This window comes from Siniperca chuatsi, linkage group LG7 (assembly GCF_020085105.1).
Source record: "Siniperca chuatsi isolate FFG_IHB_CAS linkage group LG7, ASM2008510v1, whole genome shotgun sequence".
Lineage (NCBI taxonomy): Eukaryota > Metazoa > Chordata > Actinopteri > Centrarchiformes > Sinipercidae > Siniperca > Siniperca chuatsi.
This window is the reverse complement of record NC_058048.1, coordinates 16,901,751-16,925,210: the sequence shown is the minus strand read 5'-3', so window position 1 is coordinate 16,925,210 and position 23,460 is coordinate 16,901,751. Positions and strand designations below refer to the sequence as shown.

At 41.0% G+C, this 23,460-nt stretch overlaps 2 protein-coding genes across 10 annotated transcripts in view; one reads left to right on the top strand and one right to left on the bottom strand.

Annotated features, from left to right (window-relative positions):
- grik4 (glutamate receptor, ionotropic, kainate 4) overlaps positions 1 to 16,886 on the top strand; it is a 317,151-nt gene extending 300,265 nt beyond the window's left edge. For 7 of the 9 annotated variants that reach the window (XM_044203352.1, XM_044203351.1, XM_044203349.1 and 4 more), the window contains 7 exons: positions 4,667 to 4,776; positions 6,250 to 6,423; positions 6,914 to 7,079; positions 7,795 to 8,020; positions 8,964 to 9,092; positions 9,273 to 9,391; positions 11,095 to 16,886. In XM_044203352.1, the coding sequence (XP_044059287.1) occupies positions 4,667 to 4,776; positions 6,250 to 6,423; positions 6,914 to 7,079; positions 7,795 to 8,020; positions 8,964 to 9,092; positions 9,273 to 9,391; positions 11,095 to 11,484 (1,314 nt within the window). In that variant the 3' untranslated portion in view covers positions 11,485 to 16,886. Of the gene's footprint in view, positions 1 to 4,666; positions 4,777 to 6,249; positions 6,424 to 6,913; positions 7,080 to 7,794; positions 8,021 to 8,963; positions 9,093 to 9,272; positions 9,392 to 10,685; positions 11,056 to 11,094 lie in introns of those variants that run through there. The other 2 variants (XM_044203355.1, XM_044203357.1) reach the window with 2 other exon arrangements.
- Positions 16,887 to 17,200: 314 nt separating this feature from the next.
- ccdc153 (coiled-coil domain containing 153) lies at positions 17,201 to 23,437 on the bottom strand. Its single transcript, XM_044203360.1, has 6 exons — positions 23,021 to 23,437; positions 22,853 to 22,921; positions 21,746 to 21,865; positions 21,419 to 21,511; positions 21,176 to 21,306; positions 17,201 to 19,609 (listed from the first exon to the last, which is right to left on the bottom strand). The coding sequence occupies exons 1-6, from the start codon at positions 23,070 to 23,072 to the stop codon at positions 19,481 to 19,483; spliced, it is 594 nt and encodes a 197-aa protein (XP_044059295.1). The 5' UTR covers positions 23,073 to 23,437; the 3' UTR covers positions 17,201 to 19,480.
- Positions 23,438 to 23,460: the final 23 nt, after the last annotated feature.

Here is a 23,460-nt window from a genome sequence, read left to right as displayed (position 1 = left end):
GACAGATAGTTTCGCACACGTACATGCACACATACACACAGTACAAAGACATGCACAGTCACACGCATGTACAAAACAAACAGACATAAGGTGAGCCCAAGAGACAGCAGGATGTTGTTGTGAATATGACCCTGTGACCTCTCTGCCAAATCAACTGCTCTCCGCAGATTGCCCCTGCGGCTATCTCAACAACCGTAACAGCAGACAGCGTCTGCTCTGACACAATTAGAAATGCACACACTATCAAAGAGCCCAGAAAGAAGACAGAAGGTGGCGGGGGGGGCACAGGGAGGGAGAGGAAGAAAGACAACATAAAAGTGAATGAGCAAGAAATGGGTAGAAAAAGAAGCTGAAGGGGAGGAGAGAAGAAGTAGAAATGAGAGCAGAGAAGCGAGCAGGAGAGAGTGAGAGTTAAAATGACAATAAGAAGTCTCCTTCAGTGAGTCAGTATTCAGGCAGGCAGCCTCATGGGGCAACACTGTGGTATGAATACCAAGAGGCAGGATGACTAGGTGAAATCCTTGACTGGATAACCTCACCAGCTCCTTCAGCCACCCTGGCATGCAAGGAATGGCGGGGGTGGGGGGGACAGTGGGAAGTTGAGAAGAGAGAGACCAAGGGCAGTGCAAGGTAAAAATGAATGAGTTCTTCATCTGCGTGTTAAGAGGAAGAAGGGACATACACATACTGTAATAGGCAGCAATTCCTTCTATTCTATTTGTTGAGATGTACTCATAAAAACGGGTCGTAAAGGATGTTTTGCCCTCTGTACCTCGTCTGCATTCTCTTACGTCCTTTGATTTGCCTTGCGCCCTCTTATCATCTTAACGTGACGATAAACCTCTATAAAATGATTCCCCTGCCTCTAATAAAAATAATTTAAACACGGCAGCAAATGTTTATATGTGAAGAGCTTGGGCAACCTGTGGCTATAATGTATACTCATATACTCACATTTGGTTCTTGTTCTACTCTGAAATCAGTTTATTGCAGCAGCTTTACTTTTAATATCTACCTCGTGCTCCAAGGTAACTATTGTTAGTTTGATAGGTCATTCTGTCAAGTTTTGGAGTCTTCTGTCTCCTTCAAGTGTATATCTCCCATTAGACAGTAACTATCAGATTAGCCATGGTTGCTGTGTTTTCCCCAGCTGGAAGTCAACTACTTGCTGCCTCTGTGTTCGGCACTGGTGCTCCCTGTGCACTGGGTTGCCCAAGCACGTACTATATCTGCCCTGCTGCGAATGACTGACAGCATAGACAGCTGCTGACAAGCTTTGAAACACAACGCACACACACAAACACACAGCTACTGACAGTCTGTCTTGCACACACAGACTCACCTTCCAAAATGAAGAGAGAGCAGACTACCTATATGAGCTCACTGTTAAATATACAATATTCCTAGGCCATTTGGATGGACTGGGTGGTACTTGTGGTTTCTTTAATTGCTCTCTCAAGTCAATTTATTGCTGATAATTTATAGATTCCTAAACGCTCAATATTTGCAGACGTAAGTTATTCATAACTGTGCTAACATCAGTGACACTAACCCTCAATTGCAGAGATGAATCAGAGGTAAGCGCCTGACAGATGCACTGTTTCATAATTTCCTTACATCAAAGGAAACAGGAATCAGCCAGCCTGTCCAATGGGCCACCTCAGCTCAAACAAGGATTCATTAGTGATCTTAATGTGCTGTGAACTTAGGAAGCTGTGGCAAAGCAAAGGTAAAAGTGCATTAACAGATGTTTTGGTCGCACAACAAGCTGTAAACACAACATTGGCACGTTATCACCTTTATAAACCTATTATGGCTAACGTGTTAGTGAAAACAGTATTTAGATTATACAGTATTTACACATTCAGCAGACAAGAAGCAACATTAGCATTCATTTGGAACCTGATGAATGTAAGTCCAGTATTCACACTCCATTTAGCTATGCTTTGGTCTCCCCAAGTTGCTGCATTAAAATCAAAACAATGAGCTGAAAGGCACTAAAACACTCGGTAGAGCTGAGAGGAACTGCAGAGTTGGGTGTTAATCTGTTGGTTCGTTACTACGGGCGACCTTTTTCACATTACTCATAGTCATTTGATCTATTGTAATATGCTTTAAAAGCATTACATAATGGCAGATATCATAATAACCACGATAATGTTCTTTGTTGTCACAAGATGATCATTTAAGGGGGATTGATTAAGACTGTTCTTTCTGGGACTCAGTTTACAGGACCTGAAATGTATGTAAAATGTCAAAAATGTTTTCAGAGAAAATATCCTGAACACATTTTGGAAACTTGCACGCAGATATTTAACACATTTTATGCAGTTCCCCTTTAGCCTATCTGAATCTCTGTGTGCTCATTAGTGTGTCTCTTGCAGCCTCACCATGGATAATTTCCCCTCCAACTCCTGAAAACATAACTTTGTCTTAAAGCACACATATTACAGCACCAGAGTCAAGACTTCTCAGCAGCGCTCAACTCCTACTGTTTTCCTGTTGTCCTTGTGAGCTCTGTCTCTTCCTACCTTGTTCTCTGTCTCTATTTCTGATCTGCTCTTCTGCACCTTCACTTCTCCACCATCTGTTAGCATGGGAGTCCCGCGTCTCCGCAGCTCTCTTCATCTTAATAATAGCACCTTGGTGGGAGCTTAAGATGTGGACATGCGGGACAAGCAGTTAACAAAATGCTGGTTCAGCATGCACCAAACTGGGCCAGCAAACAGGAGGACTCATGTCAGCATATCCTACTGTTACCCCAGTAATGCCAGTGCCAACAAAAGGCAGCTTGGCAGTGATACTCACTTTACAACCGTAGTATCTCAGGACCTCAGAGATGGCCATTGTGTGTTTCACCACTCCACTGTTCTATTTTCAGACAGCTATCATCATCATCATAAGCACTACACTCTATAGATAGACAGACAGACATTAAGACTGGCAGGCTGATTTGAATCATTCTAAAAATTATACTGAATCTCGCTCTCTTTTCCTGCTTTCTGCACCACTCCTATTTTACTCAGTCAGGCTAATATGCAAGTGATTACAGACACTTTAATGAGTTTTCATCTGTGCGCAAGTCTAAATGGGGGTTCGTTTATCATAACAAATGCCCACCAAAATAATTTCACCCTCTTGCTGCCAATTTCACTTTGGAGGGCCTCATAAATGTATTACCGCAGTGTTTTGGTCTGCATGATGTCCCTTAGGGGGACCTAATTGAGTATTTTTGTATAAAAGTGATGTGATGCTTGTTCAGGTGGGCTCCACCGTGCTCCCTGCTGACACAGAAAAGGAAGATAAGGAATTTTTACATGATTGAGTGCGTCCCTCTCATAACAACACTTGGACAGTTGGTTGTTTGATCACCTCCACTATTAACTGTCTCGCTGGCCCTGACAACCACCTCCATTTCATACTCATTAACAGATGGTGGACGTGCATCTGTGTGCAAATGGTAAATATTCCCCTGCTGATGTTCGGTCAGCCAGGCTATACACTGAACATGCACATAAGAGATATGAGTATACACACACACACACACACACATAAATAAGCACACACTCTGATACTTGGCGCTGGTTCACCAGTAATTGGTTTAATTGAGAGGACAATACCTGTTGGTGCTGAATAATGAAACATTAGGAATTAGCCCCTATATTCCCATTGGTGTATAAGCTGCCAACCCTATATCAGCCACTTTATCTCCTTTACCACTGGTTATCAATCCAAACCAATACGTAACAGCCCATAGCTGCTTCGGCACAGCTAGCCTTTCTGTCCAAGCCAAAGCTATTAATCTCTTTTCCTTTTTTTTTCTCCAAGCTGGGACACTGCGCTCCCAGTCATACTGAAAGTCAACTATAGGTCACAGAAATGAATTTATGTTTAATATAGCAGCAATGGTTTAGTTGATTATTTGACCTTTCTCTCTCTACTGATGCAACCTTGTGGAGAGCACAGATTGTGACTGTTGTCTTTGTCTCTGTGTTAATAATTATGACCTCTAATAGTTCTTTATGATTGAACCCAATACTGTATCTAATATAATTTCATGTAAAAGCATACTATATACCAATTAACAGGATGCAGTTAGCAAATAGTCCGTTAATTCAGTTATTTTAATTTTTTCAGTGCTAGAATCAGGGAAATAAAACCTCTTATCTGTGATGTTGTATCAGTATACAGCCCTGTGCCACTCTGTTGACAATTCATGGGAGACTGAGTTTGTGCTTTCATAAAATGTTGATCTGAATGTTTACATGCAAATGAGATTCATATAATTATAGTGCTATCAGTTTAGGACAGGAAAATCTATGCTTATCACTTTAAAATCCCTTTATTTACTGTCCCAGTCACCTTTTTCATCTTTTCCAAATTACACAGGCGGCACTAAATGTTGTTTAACACAGACCAAATTGGGCCTGAGGCAAAAGAATCAACACTGAAATGCAGCAATATTTCTTTTTAATTAATCTCTGCACTCACCCTATGGAGGTGATGTTAGAGACTTGGTAATTGGTTAATTTTCACCTTTACAAGTAAGTATTTAACCTCTTACCTCCTTGTTCAACAAAAACCCATGTTGGATTACAGTGTTACACGGTCTGCGCAGGCTTTAATGATTTTAACCCTGTACTGTGTGTGTGTTTGTGTATTTCAGGGCCGTAGGCCAGGCTACTTCTCCTTCCTGGATCCCTTCTCCCCTGGAGTCTGGCTCTTCATGCTTCTGGCCTACTTGGCTGTCAGCTGCGTCCTCTTTCTGGTGGCCAGGTAAAGAGCTCACCAGTAAAATACACTCTGTACAGATGAGAGAGAGAGAGAGAGAGAGAGAGGAAGAGAAAACAATGAGAGACAAACAAAGCGGTAAGAGTACACAGAGTAAAAACACAAACAGGTTTGTTTGGGGGTTATACGGAGGTAGAAACAGGTGTCTGTTCCCTCGCTTCTCTTCAGTCTCTCCAGTTGATCTTCCTCATCACAGGGAAAAAGATGTTCTGCTCCCAGTGGAGGGTCTCCAGCGTCATACTGACACCTGCTGGTCAGGAAGGGAACTTGCACAACTGCTGCTGCAAGTTATTATTGCTATACAACGCAAACATTATTAAATTAAACTGTATCTTATGAAGAAACTTTAATGTAAATGTTATGTCTTATGTAACACCATCTGGAATCAAATTACCATTCCCTGGACAGGTAGATGTATAACTATAAAGAGAGTTCAATGGGTGGTGTACTGTTATTGCCATATGACAGCATCTATAGAAGTTGAGTGATGTGATTTGATCATGACAATTATGTGGATGATACGCACTCTCCGTTTTCATAAAGGCTGGAAGGATACGTTTATTCAGATCTGTCCTAAAACAATAATCACGTGCTGAAATGTACTGTGACAAAGTTATCAGTAGCTGTAATTGTTTCTTCTGGCCATACTGGCCTTTTCTGTGCAAAAACACATTCCAAAGTTCAGCTAGAGAAGCTAATATGAGGCTTCAGCAGTCTGAAAGTGGGTACCTACCAAAGTTAGTCTTTGTAGTATGAAAATCCTTCTTTGTTTAACTATTCCTCCACTACAGCTCAGCAAGTAAACACAGTCCGGGGAAATATAAAGAGGGAATTTCCTACTAAAACTTTGGAAGATTCCCACTTGATTTAGGAATGGATGTTTTTCACAGCCAGTATGAACAGCAGGAATGATTACAGCAACCAATTACTCGTTCAATGTACATATGGGCATGTGAGTATTGTATTAAGGTAGACTTAAAAAATGTGAAGTTGTCCTTTAAATTGCTTTTCCTTTATGACCCTTAAATGCTTTCTTTTTTTCTTTGTAACTTTTTTGTTAATTTTGGCAGATCAGGAGGAAATTATACCCTAGTTTTAACACTTGTCTCAATCTAGCACATAACAGAGTTGTCACATAACTTTGGCTTCATGCAGCACCATTGGAACATACCAATTACATTTCCTTCACCCCCACTGCTTAAGTAGGCAGCACATGGGGAATGAAAAGCAGGTTGGTTCTCTCTCCAGAGAGCCAAGGTGACTTTGTGCTCAGTTGACTGTTGGAGTTGTTTTGCTCCTTGTCTATCTCTCCCTTTCTTTCTCCATTTTGCTCGCTCCCTGTCTCTTGAGTTCTGCTCTCGTCAGAATACTTAATCCAACTTCCATTCACACTCGTGTTGGCTGTATTCCTCCTCTGACTGTCTCTGTTGTCTAACCCCACTGTCTCATTCCCCCCAGATTGACACCTTATGAGTGGTACAACCCACACCCGTGTCTAAAAGGTCGCTGTAACCTGCTGATCAACCAGTACTCACTTGGCAACAGTTTCTGGTTCCCTGTTGGAGGCTTCATGCAGCAAGGATCCACCATTGCTCCCAGAGCTCTGTCCACACGTTGTGTCAGCGGAGTGTGGTTAGTATTAGCTACAAACACACACAAACATGAGTGCATTTGCATGTTTTCAGCTTTCAAATCCACATTCAATTCTGTTCTGTTTTAATTATGTGCATATTGCTCCATCATGGAACACATTTCATCTTTGATGTGATCTTGAAGCTTCATTCCAGATTTCCGGGACATCAGGGTTCAAGATGAGATAGTGATGGCAGTTGTGCATGCGCATACGTGAACATTGTCTGTGTATGTCTGCCTTTGCAACTGAAATGTCACTTCCTTTTATCCAAACCGAGCATTGTCACCTTTATCTATACACACCCACCCATTTATCCATCCCCACCGTCATCCACTGAAAATCCTGCAGTGTCTTCTCCTCTCAGGTGCGCAGTTATTTTAATCCTCCTACACTTTCACCCAGACAATCTGTCTTCATACACCAGCGGGTGCATTTACGTACTTTTATAGGTGAATACATATGTTCTTGTCCCCTGCCTTTCCTACACAGGTGGGCCTTCACATTAATCATCATCTCATCCTACACTGCCAACCTGGCTGCCTTCCTAACAGTCCAGAGGATGGAGGTGCCGATAGAGTCAGTAGATGACCTGGCAGATCAGACGGCGATAGAGTACGGCACCATGCACGGAGGCTCCACAATGACCTTCTTCCAGGTCAGAGGTTACACACATCATTGCATATGATCTCAGCCACAGATCCACGCATACACACACAGACTCACCTAAGAGCCTGCAGTGATCAATGGGCCATCAGTGATGTTATCCTTCTCATCACCTTCCTGTCCTTCCTGTCTTCCTCCTCTAACCACAGGTTTTATCTGTTTCCTGTCTGCTCCTAGCCACAACTATTCAATATCCTTCTCCTCGGGGAGATGGGGCACTGTCCAGGGCCCTAAGAGAGGCACACACTATCCTCTTTCATCCTCTCAAGATTTGACCTCAGAGAGAGAGAAAAAGAGTGAGAGAGAGTGTGAGAAACAGAGAGTGTGTTACAGGGAGAGAGACAGTGAAGGATGATATGGAGGGTAGGAAAGAGAGACATTAGCCTTGTCTTTCTTTGTGCTTTCACGTCCACTGGACCTTGAATAACTCAGGGGGGACAGGCCAAGAGAAAGTAGAGGACAGGTGGGGATGTTAAGTGAAGATTGTGTTCTAAACTCTGAAGCTACTCAAGTGGAAAAAGCAGCACACCTTTTGGAGAGTCGGAGAGTTTGAATAAATCCATCAGTCAAGAAAATGAAAAAGAAAAACAAATGAAAACCAATCTCCACCTCTGTGAAACTGAAAAAATATGTATCTGCGACTGATAGACTTTTGTTTACTGTTTCCCACATCTGACTGTGTATTTCTCTTGATCGCCGCTCTGCAGAACTCTCGCTATCAGACCTACCAGCGTATGTGGAACTTCATGCACTCAAAACAGCCCAGTGTGTTTGTGAAGAGCACGGAGGAGGGCATCGCCCGTGTTCTCAACTCCAACTATGCCTACTTGCTAGAGAGCACCATGAACGAGTACTACCGCCAGAGGAATTGCAACCTGACTCAGATTGGAGGACTGCTGGACACCAAGGGCTATGGCATTGGCATGCCACTGGGTGAGTTGGGGATGGCGCGGTAGAGATGATGGGGATGGGGAAAGGAGAATTAAAAGTAAGGGGAAAGAAAAGGAGAACTTAATAGTTAACTCGGGTTGGAGACCTGATGGATATCAACAGTGAAGACAGAAGACAGTTTGTCTGAGAAGTAGAGGGGAAAGGAAGTTGAGTGTAAAATGAAGGCAGCAGGCTTTTGCTTAAATACACTGTACAATTCATATAGAAGCTAAGAAGGGTGAATCAAGAGCAGGGGCATTAGTTGGAGGATACACCATAAACGTCACATTGGAGAGTGTAATTGAAAGTAAAGCCCCAGAAAAGCCAGACTATTAGCTGCTATAATGGTGGAAAATGATGCAAAAAGTGAGAAACTAAAAGATACTTACTTCTGACTTTAATAGAAATGGGAGATGAGAGGATGAGAGAAAGGGAATTTGAAATATTGTTCCTGTTGAATGTGGAACTGTTGCTGTACGACTCGCTTGCTGCTCTGAGAGTATAAACACAGAGTTTTACACTTTGATCTCAGGTTTCAAACTGCAGACGAGGGGGGAACAAACCTTCAAGTAAACAAGATTAATTTCAATTCCTTTGATGTTTAAAGGATAGATAAACCCACTCTTTAGTGGATGATGTTCTATACCGCATACTGTGATGTGGCCTGTAGAACATTGCAAAATTGTAGTAAGCCCTTTAATCTTATATTTGAAATCTTATTTTTTGTTGAAATAAAGTTTTCTAATGGAGTGGCATAATTTCACATCTACCACAGCAAATCAGAAGACAAAGTCATGAAAATGTCATTCGATTTATCAAAAAGAGTGTGTTTGCACTGGAAACAAGTAGATTTTTTTGTCTGAAGGTACAGTTTTAAGTTGGATTACTTTGTTAGGAGACTTTTTGCAGTCTGCAGCTGTGAGCTTCGCCCCTCTCTTCCCTGCAGGGTCGGTGTACCGTGATGAGTTTGACCTGGCCATCCTCAAAATGCAGGAGGACAATCGTTTGGAGATCCTCAAGAGGAAGTGGTGGGATGGTGGCAAGTGTCCAAAGGAGGAGGACCACCGGGCCAAAGGTTTGTCTCTGGTTAATCCTCATCTGCTTGTTCTTTAGCTCCACTTCAGGTTGTCAGATTGTGTGTTTGGAACAACACTTTGTCCATTTCAGTTTCTTTGCCTCCTTTTTCTTCTAGCACAAATCCCTCTTTCTCATCATCTCTCTCCGTCTCACTCCCACCATATCCTGTTGTCTCCAGGTCTGGGCATGGAAAACATTGGCGGTATCTTCGTGGTGCTGGTGTGTGGCTTGCTGGTGGCTATCTTCATGGCAGTGCTGGAGTTTGTCTGGATGTTAAGGCAGACACCAGGAAATGAGGTGAGAGAGGGCTATCTAACCTGCATCTGCTTTGTCTCCCTCTCCCCTCACTGGTACCCTCCCACTCGCGGAGCTGCTAGGCTTTCCAACTTCCAGCTTTGACAGGAAGTGTAGCAGGCGTCTTCTTCTTCCTCTGCGTTCCACTTGACACCCAGCCTCCCTCCGTCCAGCTTGTGAGACATAAGCAGCACAAAACCAAAGATATACCTCACTTATACCTCACTCAGAGTACATGGATATATGGATTATTTTCTATTTATATAGTAGTATATATATATATATATATATATATATATATATATATATATAGAACATTGAATGTAGTTACATCTTATTGATGGTGAATACATGTTTATAAGGTGCTGCCAATGAGAATTTACTCATAAAAATAATTGTGGTTGCTTTATCTTAGCCTTAATCCAACCATCTTTTTTACTTTAAAGATGCCTGGCATTGTGTGCACATCTTCACTCAAAATCCAGTCATCTTGTCAGAGACCAGAAGTCATTCTTTCCATTTGGTGAATGATGGACAGTAATGGACTAGTTGTGGCCGTTAACCAGAACTTTGTATCAATAACTGATTGTCAGTACAACCAGATGTGGGAAGTAGAAGGGAGAATCAGTTTTTAAATGAAAGATTTCTACTTAACATAGATAAAAAAGCAACTATAAGAATTTTTCATTGTGAAAAGTGGTTTACACAGATAGTGTGTGATTATTATAATCCTAAAACTGTATAAAAGATCAATCAAAATTATATATATATAATCATTCAATTTCAATGTAGCTTCATCTGGAGTGAGGACTAGAAAGCAACATGAGGAGTGTGTCCAGTCTTGTGACAGAACTCCTGCTGTTTGGAGAGGCATTTTCATCAAGACAAAGGCCAGTTTAAATTTCCAGAAAATGATCATTTCTGTTAGTGAAGGAGCTCTGCTGCGCTATTCTTGATGCGCCATTAACAAAACTAATATACATCAGAGAAAAGATGTGCATGCAGTGATATAATTATTTCTGATGTGATTCCTTTAAAAGAGACTTGATAATTGTCTTTTCAAATGGACTCCGCACTGTGATTTTAATTCAATAAAAATTCAGAATGTGAAAGTCAAAAACCAACTCATGTGATTTCTTCTTTTTGAGCAGCATAGTTCGATGTTTCACGCTAACTTGTAAACCCTGTGTGTGTGTGTGTGTGTGTGTGTGTGTGTGTGTGTGTGTGTGTGTGTGTGGGTGGGTGGGTGTGTTGGGTGGGTTTATATCTTTGTAATTGTTACTGTGCTCATGTGCAGCATGTGTGGATTGATAATTAGCCTCTCCTGTCTTGCACTTGAGCTACAGTATCATGTCTGTCACTGTAATTATTTGAGTTTACATACTGTAGATATCCAGTGGATCACTCGATCGTCAGTCCAGGACATTAAATGTGTGTGTTACGTATCTCTATGTGTCTGAAAAGTAAGTTTAAAATTCCACATGTCTATGTGTTGCTGTTCTTACTGCTGGTTGTTAAAGCTACACCAGCCATCTATACACTTAATATAAAGATAACCATGAAATGTATGTGTTATGTGTCTGTAATGTCCATCAGTCTGTCCTGATCAAGTCAGTCAGTCAGTGAGTTGTCTGGCCTCTCTCCCTTTCTCTCCCTCTCTTATCCCCCTCTCCCCTATCTTTTTCTCCCTGTGTGTGTGCTTGCAGCAGTCAGTGTGTGAGGAGATGCTGCGGGAGCTCCAGGGGATCGTCTTGTGTCGCGACAGCCTGCAGGTGAGGCGCCGGCGGTCGTCTTCAATAATGCGGCCGCGGCCCTTGCCCCTGGAGGAGCGTCGGGCGCGAGCTGCTGCCGTCAGCCTCAGCAACGGCAAGCTCTGCGGTGGCACCGGACTGCCTGAACCCCTCTCCCACAGACTGGCACAGGAGGCTGCCCTGGTTGCGAGGGGGTGCAGCCACATCCGCATTTGCCCCGAGTGCCGGCGCTTCCAGGGACTGAGGATGCGTCCTGCAGGGGCCACCGGGACCGTCCCATCTCCCACACACAGTGAGGAGAGCATAGAGTGGGACAAGACCACAAATAGCAGTGAACCTGAATAACGCCCGGCGATTCCAACAGGACTGACTTTCCCAGCAGCCACCTCTCTACCTTCCAGGAATCAAAGATCACGTGGTATTTTGATTCAGCCAGTCGGAGCTTTATCTTAAAGGGCAGGACAATGCTGTAAACTTTGTTTTGCCCTAGAGGCAACAGCCAGTAGTCCGTTTTGGAATCTCCTTGGGTGAATTTTTCCTTGTTCATAGGAGAAACTGATGAGTCTGTCTCGTTGTGGTCTGTCCCTGTTGGCCCTTTGTACCGTGTAAAACAGGACGAACAAAAACAGCTATGGGGCTTTTGTACTATGCAGTATTTTCAGTCATTTATCATTGTGCTGTTTCTTTTTCTTTCCTTTTTAAATTATTTCTGTCCTCTGTTGTATTATCAGTACTGAATATTGTTATTCTATTCTTAAAGAAAAACTTTAAACAAGTTCCTTTTTTTATCTGACAATTTACTGTATGAACGTATATTGCCTCTGAAGAGCTGCGAAGATGAACAGACTAATGCAAGGTCATCCTTCAAATCCTTTTATTTTGAAAGTGCCAAAAACCACAAGTATTATCTTGTGGCTAAAGAAAGCACCACAGCCTTGAGAAGACAACAGACTCAACGGAACCTAGAAAACAAACAAACGGAGACATACAGACACACAGACTTCTTTTATAGTAGTGATATTCTATTAAAAAATGTTTTAACTGTTGGTATCTCTGAAAGACAGCGATGCATGTCCAGAGGTGTTGGCAGGTGCTCATTGAATGATAAATTGCTAAAAGTGGTGGCTGAGTAGCTGAAAGAATGATTTCCTTTTTTCAATACCTGCTTAAAAACATAATGGCTACACACAAACACACATACACAAAGACTTCTGTTTATTTCCTTCTTCCTCTGTGTGTTGACATTACTTTCTCCTCCATCTGTCCTACATCTCTTGACACCATGACACATTTATTGTCTCATCACCTGTCCTCTTTATGATCTCTCACTTAAAAAGATTTACACAGTCTCCTGCACAGTATACACTCTCTGTTAGAGATTAAGAGGTCCTTTTCTCCATCTCACATATTCAAAAATGATTCAAGTTTCGTGCGGACAAGCTTGTGTAAGAATAAAACCCAGCATATATCAGAACCAACCAAAAACATGACGTCCTTGGTAAAAGGGTTTTTATAGCAGCAGATGAGTCGAGTTCTTTTAAATGTCAAGGTAGTTTAACTTTTATTGAATGTGATGTTTTACACGCTGCTTTTGATGAGTATTTCAGTTCAGATCAGCCCAGACACTCTCTGACATTTTCGTACTTTTACAAAAACCCAAACCAAACTTAGAATATATTAATCGTGTGTTTAAGAGCCGGATTTTTAATGCAAACTGATAAAGAACGTAATTGAAAGATGATTCTGTCAACTGTCAAACTGAAATGATTCAATTATTCTACTTTTCAGTCACTTTTTGAAATGTATCACTTCAGTTTTAGTTGCCTTTATTTGCATTATAGCAACCATACCTCCAGAAGTGAATGAGAACAAACCACCAGCAACAGGATTCTTAGGATTCTTAGATTACTTTCTGCATAGACTGTGACACATGACTTCGTATTTCCCCACTGAACTGACCAGTTTGAAGGTGTTACTGTTTGATAGCCTGACTGTTGCACAGTGGGAATCAGCGGTCATCCACCTGTCTTCACTGCTTCTTGCTTATCTCTGATGTGTCCATCATTTAAAATCTGGCCATCAGTTCTGTCAATCACCATCCCTCAAAACTAGGCCACTCAACACTCAACTCAACACAGCTGGAAGGTACTGCAGCAGTATCTCACGTTCTCACGCCACGTTCACTTTCTATCTTCGTCATTTTTCACCTGCAGGTTGTCATGGTTAGAAACTCTCTGTATATGCTCTTTTAAAGTAGCAACCTGGAAAAGGAGTGAATGTTAAATTGAGGTGTCCAATCCATTGATCATTCACTATGTTTCGGGGGTTTTTTTCACTTTGTTGTCAGTAGGTCACATCTCATTCTTCACGTCACAAAATCAAAATAGATCACAGTACCTACACACAAATCAAAACCTCCATTCTAATCCACACCCGCCCCCACCCTCCACCCACAATCAACACAAGGCTCTCTCTTTCACACATAAAGAAGCCAACATAAATCTTGCTGAATGGTTCCTGAATGGCTGAGCAACGCTTAGAATCTTCCATGCAAAGTTCTTTCAAAAAACTAAAGAAAGATGAAATTAGTAACAATAACAATTAAGGGAAAAAATCCATAGAACTGTGATAGTAGATTGTCACATAAAGAGTAAAAACCTAAATCAGTTAACCCTAGAACAAAACCTGCTAATAATTCAGCATCCCCTCCTCATTTGAATAAATCTCCAAGTTCATCGTACCTGAAAAGTTACCAAAAATGAAAGAAAAATTGCCCAAAAAGCTTCAAAAATTTACTTACAGTTTTTCCTCTCTACAGGTACCATTTCTCTAATGGTAAACGTGATATTGGAGGAGCATTTTCCTTCAGGGATAACAAAATACATTTCTTTGCAAAGTAATTAATCATAATTAACATCTTGCATTTTCTGAGATCATTTGCCATGTTTAAATGTATTTATGTTGATTTAGAATAATGATAAGAACATGTAGTTTGGATCTCAGACACACATGTGGGGGGTCACACTGTTTTGCCATTTCATCTGCCCAGTAACATCTCAATAACCTGTTATTGCATTAATGGCCGTGATTGGTATGCTGTTTCAGAAGCTGGTGAACATGTGATACTGTGGTGGATCAACCGCTGACAGACCTGGAGTGAACTGCAGTATTAGCACAATTGTACTAATACAGAGTTTTCAGTGAATTGATGGTTCTGAACATTAGGGTGACTACAATCACAAATGAGTGGAATTTCTATTTGAGGGGGCTTTTTTCCCACATTTTTTCATGTCAGTTGCTGAAAAATTTTTCAGAACTTCAGATGGCATTTCGACTCAGGTCTGGAGCGTGTCTGAACTACCACAAGAACACATCAGTGTTTGAAACAGCGCTGATTCTGCTTGATTTGACACCCCATAGAAATGAATGGGAATCGCAGAGGCATTATATTATCTGCTGAAGTGCCAATAGTGCCAATGCACCTAATCCTGAAGTAATGACAGTGTGTAAATACAGTATGATCAACAGGGTTCCCCAGTAATGGTCCAAAGTGTCATTTGAAGTTGATTATGTTGATAGAACAGAGAGATACAGACTGACATGTGTATAATGTTTATATGGACACATTATGCCATTTAGACACACATACATATGGACTATGTTAAAAAAATAACTTCAGAGACAGTTGTTAACTTTCTATATTTCTTTATATAATAACTTGTTAAAGGCAAATTGCCAAGCAACTAGCAAAGAAAACAAGACCCACATTTCATTACCAGTTTTATAAAAGAAGTTTCTATCCATTTGCTGGATGTCACTAAGAAACTCATGAGAGTAAGAAGGCTTTCGCTGCACCCGATGCTAACTTCTTAAGCACTAAAAACATTTACAGGGGTGCTAAATCAAGCGTAGTTGGAATGAGATTGCCAATTACCTTGAAGGCACGAGGAGCAGTAGAGTAAGAATTAAAACAAATCCCTCTGAAACACTGGGCGACCTTCGCTGGGAGACCACTGAGAGAGATGGCAGGGTTTGGCTGCTATATTTTATATGCTTTATTTTCTTATGTTGACATTTTTATTCCATTATAAATACATTTCTTAAAACAACCTCCATTCTGTGGGGTTCTGGTTTTGTCTCTTCTTTGCTCTGACATATTTGACCTTCCGTGCTGTTTAGATCTGTCATGCTAAATAGCAACTGAGTGCACTTTGTTTTTCAAGTTTTATTATTCAACCGGGAGAAATATTCAGACAGTGCACCTGTTTTGTTGTGAAATATAAATATATACGCATGCAGAGAGGATGTATGGGTTTCTAGCTGAGTGAACCAGAAGGAACTGATGCATCTACCTCTCGTTTCTCGCCATAACTGAATTAACGTCTGCACACTTGTGAATCAGTGGAACAGCTGAGAATTTGTGTGGGTGGGAAGTCTTAACGGAAGCTAATGAGTTTAACATCTCACTGCTATATACGCATCCACTCACCCGTAGTCCATCTATCACTGTGATTTTCAGTGGATATTTCTCTCTCCTCAGGATAGTGCTTGAACGCCACACAACACCCTGCATCTGATTTACGGTTTAATTCAGACTGCCTCTCTCCTCTCCTTTCTCTCTCCTCTTTGAGTGCCTGCCTCACAATCTTTCCACTGCAGCATTAGAGATGATGATGAAGTTTTTTCAGTACGTCACCAAGCTGCATGTCACACACACACACACACACACATACACACCCACACAACTCTTACAAGAGTGTCACACACACACACACACACACACACAAACACTCACCGCCACATGTATGTCACTTCTGTGTCAAGTTTATTTCATCGTGCTCATGCCTCTCCTTCTGCCTCTGGTGCCCCAGGTCCATAAATTCAGCGCATCTCTACCCACCACTGTCTAGCTGCTGTTGGATTTATGAAGCCCATGATGAGCAATGAGTGCCTGCAGAGGTGTGTGGAAATCTACTTCACTCCTTGAGCTTACCCAGTTGTAGCACATAGCAATGCCAATTTCCCTGCATTTGATTGTTATTCTGCAAGGATTTATGAGTTATAGTGTACTGAGTCGGATGCATTTTGCCTCGCTAACAGCTCACATCCCATACACTTAAGAGTGACTTTCTTATCAGCCCATTCCATGTAAATAAATGTTGTTTTTTTGGCATTTCACTCACATAAAATTCATATTTAATCATATTTATGAGCCTCACAAGCTCTGTGTCCAGAAACCAAAACATGAAACCTGGGATATTTAGAGATGTTTAGAATATTGTGGGTCTATAACTCTGCATTCAGTAAAATCTACTCTACTTCCCATTTCGACTGCAAACAGTTTTCAAACAGTTGCTTTTTCTTCTCTGACAGCAGATTTCCCAATGTTAACAGCGTGCATGTATACATCTGCCCCGTAACAGCCACTAATGAGTGCTGGATCTAAGGATACCAATTGAATAACATAACAGACTATCGGTGGAAACTACCTAATTCACAGTGAGACTAGTGCACATTTTTAAGTGAGAGCTTTCCTTTTGATTTGCTAGCAATTGATTGCAAAAGGCTTGCTGTTGTTGATGTCGTCGTGTGTTGAAAAGAAAAGGTATTCAGAGTTCAAGAATTTTCTCCAAGGTGAAATGCTGTCGAGGCTGTTATACAGCCTTTTGTTCACTGACAGTTGTTAAACATATTGAACTAAACATCATTGTTTGTCTTTCAGAGAAATAAAATGGAGCTTCATTTACTTTGTGTTTCGTTCCATCACTATTCATTCCTGCCTTGATTGGTGGCCCACAGATGGGGGGGCATTGATTACCTAGTTGTGTGTGTGGGTTAATGTGAGTGAGTGTGTGTCTGTGTGTGTGCATGTGTGGGTGTATTTGTATGTGATCTCTCTCATGCACTTGCCTCCACAGGAAATCACAGTGTGGGCATCTAGATTCATCAGCTGGAGGCCATCTCGTTGCATCATTACCCAAAAGCTGATCAGTAGACAGCCAAGTCAAATTCCAGTGGAAGTGCAGCAGCCAGCACTCGTTGTCAGGTATTCATCAGAAAAGAGATAGCAGGCAGCTTTTATTGTGGAAATCAGTCAATTGGGTACCACATATCAAAACCACAGGAGTTCTTCAGATGAAACTGTCACAAAACTCATTTCTGTTGAATGTTGGTACCAAAAGTCTTTGTTGACCTTGGATTAAAATTCCAGAGATTGAAGTACACATCAGTCACTTTCCATAATGACATAATGACTTTTTTACAGAGCATCATTTATCTGAGCAAATGCATCAGATGACAGCAGACAAACGTTAGCAGGGTTGAAATTAGAATCAGTTCATTAATCATGTGCACCATGGACAAAACCTGTAGAAAAAAAGTTATATACACCTTAGTGTACACCTTACCTTACTAGGTATATACTACTACCAGGAATGAAAAGTAACTAAGTACATTTACTCAAGTATTGTGCTTAAGTACCATTTTATGTACCATTTCATGCTACTTTATAGTACTCCACTGAATCTCAGAGGGAAATATTGTGCTTTTTACTCCACTACATTCATTTGACAGCTATAGCTTGTAACTACTGCTGTCAAATATATGTAATGTAATTTTCAGATTCATATTTTACATAAACACATATGATACTTATAAATTGCATTGTTAAAGCTTAAACCAGTGGTTTCTTTTGGCTTGTTACCCCTCATAAAAAAGCAGTGTGTAGTTGGGTCACAGGTTTCAGATGTCTGTGGGTTGTTCGTAGTTCCACTAAAGAGACATTTACCCTCTAAACTTATGAGATGGTTTCATTTAAATAACAGTTCGAGGCCCAAAGAGGTCATATTATCCAATAGTCAAAAAGTAAGTCCTGTCTTTCCTCTCCCCATTCATCTCGGACCACTCAGGTTTATCTTGTGACCCTTTGGAGGGGCCCGACCCCTAGGTTGGGAACCACTGGACTAAAATACCTGTGTATACAGTGTATTAGTTGTTTAAACTAGTTCCACCTCGACTGCTGCTAACCTGCTAAAACAGTAAAATGCTACATACGCACTGATGCATGCACTGAGTATTTTTACATTGCTGCATTGGTACTTTTACATAAGTACTTACTGATTACTTCTTCCCCCACTGACTACTATAAATATAATACATATTTTTTGTGTTCCCCCACTAACAGGTGAACTATGCTGATCTGATATTGAGCACTGGGATGACGGTAGTCAACCCCATTAAACCGTTAACAGAAACAGAAACATATGCCCCCTGAAGGCAACAACTCCTTGTGGTTTGAGGAGAAAATATTAGTTTTCAGATAAAGGCCTCTTGAGTTCCTGTGTTAATTGGTCGTTAGAGAACAGAATTATCTTAATCCCCAAGTAAATGATTCATTACCTCACAGATGAGAGGCTAAAAACATTGCACTGGGCCATGAAAAAGACGCGCAAATGACAGCCTTGGAAGTAAAATCTGTTTATCTGGCTCCCTGCAGGGGAAGTCGGGTTTTATCGATGCTCAGCAGCTAAATCATATTTCCTGCACTGCATTAACTGTTATTTAGCCTTTTTCTTGTTATTGTCTATTGTTAGTCTACCTAGTCTTTGCTTTTTATATTTTCCTTTCTCATGATTTCTGTTTTGTCATAGTTGTGGGTTGAATGAAAACACTGCAGTGTATTAGTATTACATTTTAGCAGTGGTGATAATGTAATGTCTTACATCACTGTGATTCATGTGGCCAGTTTCACTTACGCTTTCTTGCCTGTTACCATATTTGGCCTGCTGTCTACTAATTCTTTACTGCTGTTTATGCACAATACAGAATACTCTCACCCAATATCATTCATTTCATACCATGTACCACTATTTGGCTTAAGAAATATCTTAAGTCTCAAAAAAGAACAAAGTATACCATGTATTTACACATATAAAGACAGAATACATACTATATAATACTCTATAATATAATACCCAGAAAATTTCTGGGGTTAAAAGATATTCTGGCCACCATCTCCCTGACCATAAACAGTCATTTGCTACATCTAGTGGGCATTACACAACATTACAGATGCTACATGGTGAATTACTGAATACATGCATAGATAACTCAGCCTATTTTGTACTCTGATGGTAGAATATTATTTAATAACAACATCCATACGTGTGTTAGGAATACTAAATTGTGAGTTGCAAATTGATGTTGTCGCGGATGTCACTTTCATTTGAACCAAACACAGATGCAACAGTCGGATCAAATAGAACCAAGTTGTAGATACAACATTAAACAAATGTGTCTCAGTGAGAGGAGCAGCTGCTTTCATTTGTAAGGGGCCTGTCTTTTAGATGTCTAATGCATTCAGGCCAAATTCAGAGAGCAGTTCCTTGTAATTTTGATGAAGGGTTGTGCTCTTGTTCTCCCATCCCTGTCGAGTCACAGACAGCTGGGAAGTCAGGCTGTCTAGAGTCTCCTGCGGAAAAACATCAGTGAAGATGAGATGCAAGCTAAAATTTTCCCTTTAAATCACCCAGTTGTCTAACCTGATATCCCTCCCCCCCTTTAACCACCTTTAACTCTGATGAGTTTCAGGAGCGAGCTGATGGAGAAGAGGGATAATTAGATTCTGTGTCATATGGAGAGAGAGAGAAATAATGATAATTACATATTAAAGTCTTAGTTCTATAATCACAGACTGAGCCCTCTAACAGGGCTCCAGGCTTGACCACTTATCTTTGAAGATCAGTGCACTTGAAAATGTGCATATACTGTCTGCGCTAAGCCAATTAGGCTGTGCCTATAAAAGGTCAATACTAACCCCATTCCTCATCCATTACGTCGTAATGGAAAAGTCTTTTTGTCCTGGTTTGAATTAATATACTGTACCTATAGTTTAGCATGACATTGTTCGTCATTATTGTTGATATTGTAAACTTGAACACTTGTGCGCGCCGCTTGAAACAGCTCCACAACAGAGTCCAGTAGGAGCAAGGAAATACGCTCCTTAAACCAGCAACAAAAGACCAGTTGTGCTAGCCAGATAACTTCTCACATCTCACTGTAAACAAAACAGTGCCGTGCATCCATGTCAACCTGCAGATTGATGTTCTGTGGCTCTGTAATGCCAGAAAGTCCTAACAAATAATTGGAGCACTAACTTTTAAGCTGGAAGCTGATTACAGCGCTTCACCTGTGTTCATTATGCCAGATACAATATGTAGCTATATTTCTGTTTGACACAGGCTTTGCCTTCTAAAGGAGCTGAAGAGCAAAACCTGATGACCCCCTGCTGTGCCCTTAAAGCCCCTTTATGTGGGATTGTAGGATTTCTGACTCCTAGTAGTAGTATCAAAAAAGACATAGACGGTTAACAATTTTCATCTGGATTGTCCCATTATTCTACAAACAAAAAGTCTCGGCATCAAAATAATTTGAAAGTTGGTACAATCATATAACAATTCTACATATAGTGGCCCTAACTTGACATCTCTAAGTCCCGTCGTGTAACTGGTCTCAGACCGGTAGACCAAGTCATCTGCTCAACATTGTGCAATCGAGCAGATACAACAAACAAGAGAAATCACACCCCACCTGACCTGTGGTGTGTGGCCCAACTGACACAAGGTTGGTCTCAGTGCACTGCTCTGCGAGACCCAAGCACTAGTCTTTCACACCATCATGTCCGCAGAGCGGCACACACCCAGACACAGACCTGACCACTATGGAGAAGTGCTACTCCCTGCACATAATTTCTGCTGAGAAAAAGAGATTACGCTCACACGAGGCTGATGTCACTGCAAAGACAAGGGGAAACACCAAACCACATTAAGACACTATAGAAAAGTGGATGAGACATAGGGACAATGCTGTCTTTTAACAGGGACAGCTAACCAGGGTGCAAATTGTTCATCCTAACTGGCTTGGCAAATACCTGTACATGCAGGTTTACAGTGCATGGGGCCTCAAAAATATCTGGTCTCCTCAGAGCTTTCTTTAAATCAGTTTGTATTAGCTTTAATTTGCTTGTGTTGCAACTCACATGCAGGATCTTCTTATAGTCTGTTTCCATGTTGTCCAGCTTGTGTTGGAGGTCAGCTATGGTGGCGTCCTTCTCCTGTTCCACCTGCTCATGCTCTCTTTTCTCCTTCCTCAGTTCCTCCTGACACAGGACTTGACAGACAAATGCACACTGGCATGCCATCACTTTTAATCTGCTAACTAACTAGCACTCCTATGTCTTTACTCATTTAAGTATAGGTGTTAAAATTAGATGTATTCATACCAAGTTCTTCCGACAGCTGGCTAACCTCCTTCTCCAGCCTCTTCACCTTGTTGGTCACCTCTTGCTGCATGGTTTTGTACTGGCGACTGAGGTCTAGAACGACATTTGTGTCAACGATGTCAGACTTAGCCTTCATTGCTGGTTCACTTTGTGAGGCTAATGCAGCAATCAGCTTAGGCACCCAGCTAATTAGACTTTTTGTTCCTCAAAGATTACCCTAACCTTGGCAAACACGCCCCTTGTCATCACTCCCAAAGGGATCCACACTTTATCTCAGGTTATTAAAAGAGAGACTAATTGTTGATTCGTGCCCCGTGTGTACCGTACCAGAGTTGATGTCCCTGTGGTCTTGTCTCTCGCGCTGCAGCTTCTGCTCCATGTCTCTCATGCGTCTCCTCAGGTCAGTTCGATCAGACTGGACCTTTATTACAGACTCACACTGTAAAGCTGTGGTAATCACACAAACACATGCATGCATGAATGTACAGACCAGTGGTAGAACTGTTTTTTCTTAAGCAGAGGTGGCAACAGCCCTCCAATTACAGTTCTGTTGTCAATATTTTAATAAGATAAACTAAAGCCTTATTAGTAAAACATGCTCAAGTATCCAACTATGCTTTAACATGTAAGCTGTAGGCGTAGGCATTTACGGCTGTAGATGGTAATCTAGCTTCCACTGGTGGGTAAAGTATTCAGATCCTTCACTTCAGTAAAAGCGAAACTACAATAATGTAAAAATGCTCCATTCCAAGTAAAAGTCCTGCATTCAAACTCTTACCCAAATAAAAGTATTATCAGCAAAATATACTCAAGTAAAAGTAGAAGTAGAATTAGATGCAGAAACTTGGCTGCTTTGACTGCACTACAAGTAGCATTTTGTTGTTGTAGCTGGTGGAGGTGGAGCTCATTTTAACTACTTGATATACTGTTTGATAGTTTAATCTATAACACAATATCATATTTTATAAATTGATCACGTTTTGTTTGTAAAATCTTGTTAATAAAGTAAAAGTAAGTAAAAGTACCTCAAAATTGTACTTAAGTACAGTACTTGAGTAAATGTACTTAGTTACTTTCCACCACTGGTAATTGTATAAGTCATCGACCAGCTCATTGGCCTGCTCTGACTGTTTTATATCATTGTAAATTCACTTTTCTTGAGTTTTGGACTGGGCTCTGAGAAATTGTAAGGGGCATTTTTCACCATTTTCTGACATTTAATAGACTAAATGATTCATCAGTTCACAGTGTGAAACAAAATAGAGTATGGATTTGTGCCCTTAAAACTTTAGTAGGAGTGTTACTTATCAGTTTGCCCCTGGATGTAATATACAGTACATATTAATAACAAAGGTCTGTGACTAATATATTGGTAGTTTGGCCTAATCATAGCCCACATCACATAAAGCAACTCAACTTAAAATTGCTGCTTACCGATGTGATCCTGTAGGATGGCTATATCCAGAATACTGCGCTTATACTTCACTTCCAAGTCATTTTCACCTGGAGCAAGACAAGAATACTTGTAGAAAAAAAAACATAATTTAGCATCACAAACGCAAAAAAAAAAAAAATAATAGAATAATCTTGTAAACAAGTTACTTTTTTCTGGATTCTTCTTTGTGGACTTTTTTGTTTTTTTCTTTGGAGGCATGTTTGCTTGCTGTGAGGCTGCCTGTTCAGACTTATACACTCACTTCATATAGGGATGAACCTTTGTTGCTGGGCGCTGGTTGCGGAGAGAGTTGCCATGGCCACCAACTGTCCAGCTTGATTGATAGTTCACTGACTTTAATAACAGCCAATCACAACTTGACTTGGGCACCGTGCCTTTTTAGCTCGTGCACACAGGCCATGTAATTGGATCCTTACTTTTATTGAGACATGTCAAAGCGTCCTTTGTTGTCAGGGGTGACCAAGGCCAGCGCTGCGAGAATTCAAGGCTGCATTCAGCATCCCTTCAACGTTTTATGAATGCTGTACAGACAGAGGCGCGCACCCGACTACATTCATGGCTCGTGAATGCGCACATGGAAGGCGTG

Bases quoted from the DNA above. Each gene is read 5' to 3' on its own strand.
- ccdc153 (XM_044203360.1), bottom strand. From the start codon at position 23,072: ATGCCTCCAAAGAAAAAAACAAAAAAGTCCACAAAGAAGAATCCAGAA. The intron at 22,922-23,020 runs GTAACTTGTTTA...GTCTTGCTCCAG, and splicing joins AAAGAAGAATCCAGAAAAAA to GTGAAAATGACTTGGAAGTG. The intron at 21,307-21,418 runs GTATGAATACAT...TTGTCTGTCAAG, and splicing joins CCAGCTGTCGGAAGAACTTG to TCCTGTGTCAGGAGGAACTG.